The following is a 6,752-nucleotide window of genomic DNA, read 5'->3' on the forward strand; positions in this document are numbered from 1 at the left end:
CAAATCAACAGAGGATTACCACTTCTTTTTTTTTTTTTCATATTATCCTTAATAATAGTCGAACTTAAAATTTGTCACGTCAATAAAGATCAAGTAAAATGAAACGAGATACTATAAGGAGTATTTTGGCAGTTGCAAATTGTCTTTTCCAAAGTGAGAAAGCCGGTAAATGCTCAAGCAACAACTTGGTCTTTGCTAAATACATTAAGCAACAAACAAGTTAAAGAAACTTCCTTTCTTGAGATTGCCGTCTATTTTAAAACCTTTTACCAAGTCTTCGCAATAAAACAACCTAAAATGCAAAGATAGATGAAAGTTAAAGAACATAGATAAGACTACATATGTTTTTTCTTTTGGTGATGTCCTGCACTTTGATGTAATCGCTCAACATAATCCTTTTGGAACATTTTGCCAAAACGGATTATACCTTAATTTTGAAATAAGCTTTCGTTAATTTATTATAGGTAATTTTTACACTATCAAGTTACGTCAAGAGAAACACAAATTATTCAGTTGAGACTAATTAATGACTTGAAAAATAAAGACAGAGTGGTGAAAATGAGTTGCACAGAACATCTAATGGTTAAATGTATTTCCTCCATGTTATTTTTTTTATCCGTCCAAGAAATTTTTTTCATTTTTTCTTATTTGTTAACTATTTAAAGATACAATTTCACTTTTTTCCTTAGTTTCAATAATAAGGTCCCACCAAATTAAAGGTAACAATAGTACATTTTTTAATAAGGAACAATTTGATAAAAATCATCAAGTCTTTTCTTATTTTTTAAACTTTGTATTCGATCAAACTATGACACATAAAATGAAATGGAGGAAGTTATTATTTTCTTTATCAAAATATGAAGGACTATAGGAAATAACCTCTCTACCATATGTCTCACTTTGTGAGACTGTTGGATATGCCGTGGTTGAAAATATGGACTAAAGTTGTAATTAAGTTAATTCAAAGATCAAGAAGGCAATTTTCCAAAATATTTTCAAGGATCAACAAGGCAATTTTCCCTTAAAAGATTTTAGTTAAACTTCATATGTTCTAGTTGAATATCAAACGTTGGAGTACCAAATTTCTTAGTACATTTTTTTCTCCATTCCTGAAATGGCAGCAGGAAGAAAGAAGCAGAAACTAAAATGGAGCAAACTGTACACATTCTCATGTTTGCATCCTCAAACTAATGAAGGTGATCCTACTTCTTTTGCTGCTGGTGCACCATCGGTTCAAAGTTTCATTGGCCAGCCAGGTTATTCAAGGGTGGTTTTTTGCAATGAACCACATTTCCACAAGCAGAAACAATACAAGTATCCTAACAACTATGTATCCACAACAAAATACAACATTGTTACCTTCTTTCCTATAGCACTTTTCGAGCAGTTTCGTCGTGTTGCCAACTTGTATTTCTTGTTAGCTGCTGTGCTCTCTGTCACTTCACTGGCTCCATTTACTCCTGTTAGTGTCATTTCACCCCTTGTTTTCGTCGTTGGGATTAGTATGCTCAAGGAGGCTATGGAGGATTGGAATAGATTCTTGCAGGTACCTTAAATGTTTTGGTTTCTTGACAATATCATAGTGTCAAACAGTGTATTCTGTTTTTACTGACCATTTTCATTTTGTTGTGTACCTTGCAGGACTTGAAGGTGAATGCAAGGAAAGTTAAGGTTCACATAGGAAATGGAAATTTTGTAGATAGAGCATGGAAAGATGTATATGTGGGAGATGTGATTAAAGTCCACAAGAATGAGTACTTTCCAAGTGATCTTCTGTTGCTTTCATCAAGCTATGAAGATGGTCTTTGTTATGTTGAGACTATGAATCTTGATGGTGAGACAAATCTGAAAGTTAAAAGAAGTTTGGAAGCCACTCTAAGCCTAGATGGAGAAGAACAGTTCAGCAAATTTTTAGCCACGGTTCGTTGTGAGGATCCAAATCCAAACCTTTATACATTTGTAGGAAATTTGGAGCTTGACAATGAATCTCATCCTTTGTCTCCAACTCAAATTCTTCTAAGGGATTCAAAGCTCCGAAATACTGATTATATCTATGGGGTTGTGGTCTTTAGTGGACCGGATACAAAGGCTGTGAGGAACTCCACAAGGTCACCATCTAAACGCAGTCGAGTAGAAAGGAAGATGGATCATGTAATTTATGTCCTTTTTGGCATGCTCATTTTGATATCGCTGGTATCCTCTATCGCTTCAGCTGTATTCACAAAAAAGAAAGCTGTTAAATGGTATTATCTTGAGTTGAATAAACTGCGTGATGGTTCATCTTTTAATCCATCAAAGCCGGTTGTATCATGCTTGTTGCAATTTATAAGGGCTTTAGTGTTGTATGGCTACTTGATACCAATTTCTTTATATGTTTCGATTGAAGTTGTTAAAGTTCTACAAGCTATGCTCATCAATAAGGACCAGAAGATGTATGATAATGTGACAGATAAATCAGCTGAGGCAAGAACTTCGAATTTGAATGAAGAGCTTGGACAGGTGGAAATGATTCTGACTGACAAAACAGGAACATTGACTTGTAACCAAATGGAATTTAGGAAATGTTCGATTGAAGGGATTTCATATGGAGGTGAGATCACCGAAATTGATCTTGCAGCATCGAGAAGAATGAATATTGAGGTGGAGAGATATCGGTTCAGTGTAGGTGGATATGATTCCACTGGTCGAAGCCTAGAGATGTTTGAGTTCTCAATGGCTTATCCATCTGCCGAGAAGATGGCCCTTGGTTTGGAGCAAGGAATGGAGACACCAAGTACAACTACTCCAAGAAATTCGATTACCACAAAAAACTCAGTTATTAAGGGATTCAATTTCAGGGATGATAGACTAATGGACAAAATGTGGATTAATCGATCTAATGTATCAGATATGATGATGTTCTTTCGCGTCATGTCTCTATGTCACACTGGTATTCCTGTTGAAGATGAGAAACGTGGTAAACTGAAATATGAGGCTGAGTCACCTGAGGAAGTATCCTTTCTGATAGCTGCACAAGAGTTTGGATTCAAGTTCTGTCATAGAACTCAATCTGTGATGGTTGTTGAAGAACTTGACCCCTCTTCCGGAATGGATGTTAAGAGGTAACTTTCGCCTACTTTACTTCAATTTCACCGTCTCTTAATTCACCTCTTTCTCATTATTTAGCTCCTCATGTTTCTGCTTCTAGGGAGTACAAGCTCCTGAATCTGTTAGAATTCAATAGCTCTAGAAAGAGGATGTCTGTGATAGTGAGAAATGAAAATGGAGACATCTTTCTCCTTTGCAAAGGGGCTGACAAGTAAGATGAAATTGCTTTCGTTACTTCAATTGTTAAAGTGATAAAAGTATTATTATTAGATTTTCTAGTATATTTCTAAGTCTCTCCGTGGTTGCGCAGTGTTATTCTTGATAGACTTGCAGATAATGGTAGGACATACCAGCAAGCAACAACTGCACATCTTTCAAACTATGCAGAAGATGGTTTGAGAACCATGCTCTTTGCATACAAGAAAATTAAGATGGATGAGTATGAGAAGTGGAATTCACAATTTACAAAAGCCAAGGCCACTATAGGTCCAGAAAGAGAAGATCTACTAGAAAATGCCTCCGAAATGATTGAGAAAGATTTGATCTTGCTAGGTGCAGTAGCAATTGAAGACAAGTTACAAAAAGGGGTGAGTTTTCTGTTCCAGATATCTTCTTCCACCATAACTTGTACGAATCATTCTTGGTGTTCTCTTGATAAGCAACACCACACCAATGTGCAATTTGTCCCTTCGCCTACCAGAGTCCAGACTTTTGGACAAAGAGGCTAATATAGCATCATATGATCGTCTAGAGGGAAAAGTCGAAAAGCTATATTTTCCAACGACAACTTTCTCGAGCTTCCTAAAAGCTATATTGGCAAAAGGAAAGATGAGAAAGCTAATGTGTTGGCCAAAGTATAACTACAATGTGCGGCTTTAAGAATTGTTGAAGACATTACTGCATCCTTGCAAAGTAAACCTTTTTTTAAAGCTTGAAAACAATTCTGCCCAACTGTTTTCAGGTTGCTGAGTGCATAGATAAACTAGCACAGGCTGGATTGAAGATCTGGCTGCTAACTGGAGATAAGAAAGAAACAGCAGTTAACGTTGGGTGAGACCTTACTTTTCTTCTTCAGAAAGCAGAAGCATGAAGCTTTTGAAATATTATCTATAGTTCAAAGAATCTAAGGAAAGGTCACTCTATAGCTAAATCTACTTCCTCTCAAATCTTGCAGATATGCTTGCAGTTTACTTCGGCAGGATATGAAGCAAGTTCATTTGACTCTAAGCAAAGAAGCTGCGTCGAAAAATCTCATGAAGGTGAAAAGAAATTTCATTTGCTTCAAATAAATAAAAGAACGATGCATCAAATAAGGAGTAAAATAGAATTGGAATTAACGTAGTCAACTTTTTTCTAGTTTTTCAGGTCATGAGAGAAGATATATTACGTCAGATTGAAAGATACTATCAAATGGTCATTCAAGAAGGCACAAAGAATCGAACTTTCGCCTTGATAGTGGAAGGAAGAGCTCTTGAAATAGCCTTGAGCAATGATATAAAGGACCAGCTTCTAAGACTAGCCGTTAGATGTGATTCTGTCATATGCTGCAGAGTTTCTCCCAAACAGAAAGCTCTTGTATGTCATATTTTTTTTATGCTTAGGATGGTCCTATGCTGTTTCACATTCAAAGAAAATTCCTTTTTCATCTGCTTGAGATCAGATAAACGAAATGATCTTTTCTAATTCCTAGAAACTTAATCTTTGTCAAAAAAAATTTAAAAAAAATCCTAGAAAACTTGATACTATTTTACATTCATGTTTCAATACACAAGTTTGTATGAGTAAATTTCTGACTTAAATCTCTAGATCACGAGATTAGTTAAGCAACACACTGGCAAGATAACGTTGGCTATAGGCGATGGTGCAAATGATGTAGGCATGATTCAAGAAGCAGATATTGGTGTTGGAATCAGTGGCATGGAAGGAATGCAGGTAAATGCTTGCTATCCATGAATTTGTGATTGGCTTCTCTTTTTGGTTAATTCTTCAGCTATTGAAGCCTAATCTTCAAACTAAATTATAATTCTCCTGATTACTGAGATTTACAGGCTGTTATGGCAAGTGACTTCTCAATGCCTCAATTTCGATTCCTGGAGCGCCTACTTATAGTCCACGGACACTGGTGCTACAAGAGGATCTCCAAGCTGGTGAGAAAATGATCTTTCTTTCACTTCAGTAGATCTTTTTTTCCATCCTTAGATCTCAGTGCACTAAAAAGGACTTATTCTTCATTATGATGCTGCAGATTCTATATTTTGTCTACAAGAACGTCACTTTTGGCCTCACACTATTCTTCTATGACATCCTCACCACTTCCTCAGGACAGGTTCTATTTGATGATTGGTATATTGTCATCTTCAATGTCCTTTTGACATCCTTGCCAGTGATCTCCCTGGGTGTGCTAGAACAGGATGTCTCGTCTGAAGTCTGTCTTAAGGTAAAAATCAAGAACTTACGCCGATCCACCCCCACCCCCTTCTAATTGGTACCATTATGCATAAGCTTCACATGCAAGTTAGACACTTCAATACATTATATCACATACTTGAAACACCAATAAGATGTATTCGTGTTTGTGCTGCTTAGGCTGCACATAATCAATAGCTAAGATGAACATACAATGTTTCTGAAGACATAATCTAGGTATTATAATTTCTTATGCTTTTCATCAAACTTCTTATCACTCTCGTTTGATGTCTGTCATTGGGAGAAGTTTCCAACGCTTTATCAGCAAGGACCAAAGAATATCTGCTTCAGCTGGAAACGAATCATCGGATGGATACTAAATGCATCATTTACATCACTAGCAATCTTTACAGTCAGCATAAGTGCACTTTCTCCAGCTGCATTCACACAAGAGGGAAGAGTGGCAGACATTGGACAGATTGGTGCAATTATTTACACTTGCATAATATGGACAGTGAACTACCAAATCGCGCTTATAATAAACCATTTCACTTGGATAAGCCATTTACTCATCTGGGGTAGCATCATTTGCTGGTATATTTTCTTGTTCTTGTATGGTGTGATCCCTCCAAAACACAATGAAGTTGAAACAGGATTTCACCTCTTAACAGAAGCCATAGGTTCTGCAGCAATGTTCTGGATTGTTACATTGTTAGCTGTTGTATCTTCACTACTTCCATACTTCATTCACATTGTTATTCAAAGATCATTCTTCCCTATGGATGATCATTTGATCCAAGAAATGGAGCATTTTAGAATGGATATTGTCGATGGACCGATGTGGTTGAAGGAGCAGGAGAAATCCAAGGAACAGACTAAAATTGGATTTTCTGCTAGAGTTGATACCAAGATTAGGCAGTTGAAGGAACAACTGTACAGGAAGAAAAAAATCAATGTTTAAATCTGTTACACATAGTCATAACTATAAATAAATCAGTGTACAAAAAAGAAATCAGTTTCGAATACTCATAAATATAAGTTCTTAGGTACTTCATATTATTCAGCTAGTTCTATACTGATAGAAAGGGGGTTTAGTGTTTACCAATAATTTAGGATATTTGATTTGCTGTACATGTACTTTTTTCACTCCAAATATTTTTGTTGGAAAAATTTCAGCCCAATGTCTGGGTCATTGATCTTAGTTACAAAATGTGTACAGTAGTGTACTTTATACTAAATATATATGTAATATACATATC

General features: G+C 36.0%; 1 protein-coding gene across 1 annotated transcript; it reads left to right on the forward strand.

The window, feature by feature from the left end:
• The first annotated feature begins 1,070 nt into the window (after window positions 1-1,070).
• Window positions 1,071-6,690, forward strand: LOC107858986 (probable phospholipid-transporting ATPase 4). Its single transcript, XM_016703823.2, has 11 exons — window positions 1,071-1,546; window positions 1,642-3,101; window positions 3,188-3,298; window positions 3,398-3,674; window positions 4,049-4,137; window positions 4,262-4,346; window positions 4,453-4,662; window positions 4,894-5,019; window positions 5,136-5,234; window positions 5,333-5,524; window positions 5,801-6,690. The coding sequence occupies exons 1-11, from the start codon at window positions 1,115-1,117 to the stop codon at window positions 6,452-6,454; spliced, it is 3,735 nt and encodes a 1,244-aa protein (XP_016559309.2). The 5' UTR covers window positions 1,071-1,114; the 3' UTR covers window positions 6,455-6,690.
• The last annotated feature ends 62 nt before the right edge of the window (window positions 6,691-6,752 follow it).

Source organism: Capsicum annuum, chromosome 2 (genome assembly GCF_002878395.1).
Source record: "Capsicum annuum cultivar UCD-10X-F1 chromosome 2, UCD10Xv1.1, whole genome shotgun sequence".
NCBI lineage: Eukaryota > Viridiplantae > Streptophyta > Magnoliopsida > Solanales > Solanaceae > Capsicum > Capsicum annuum.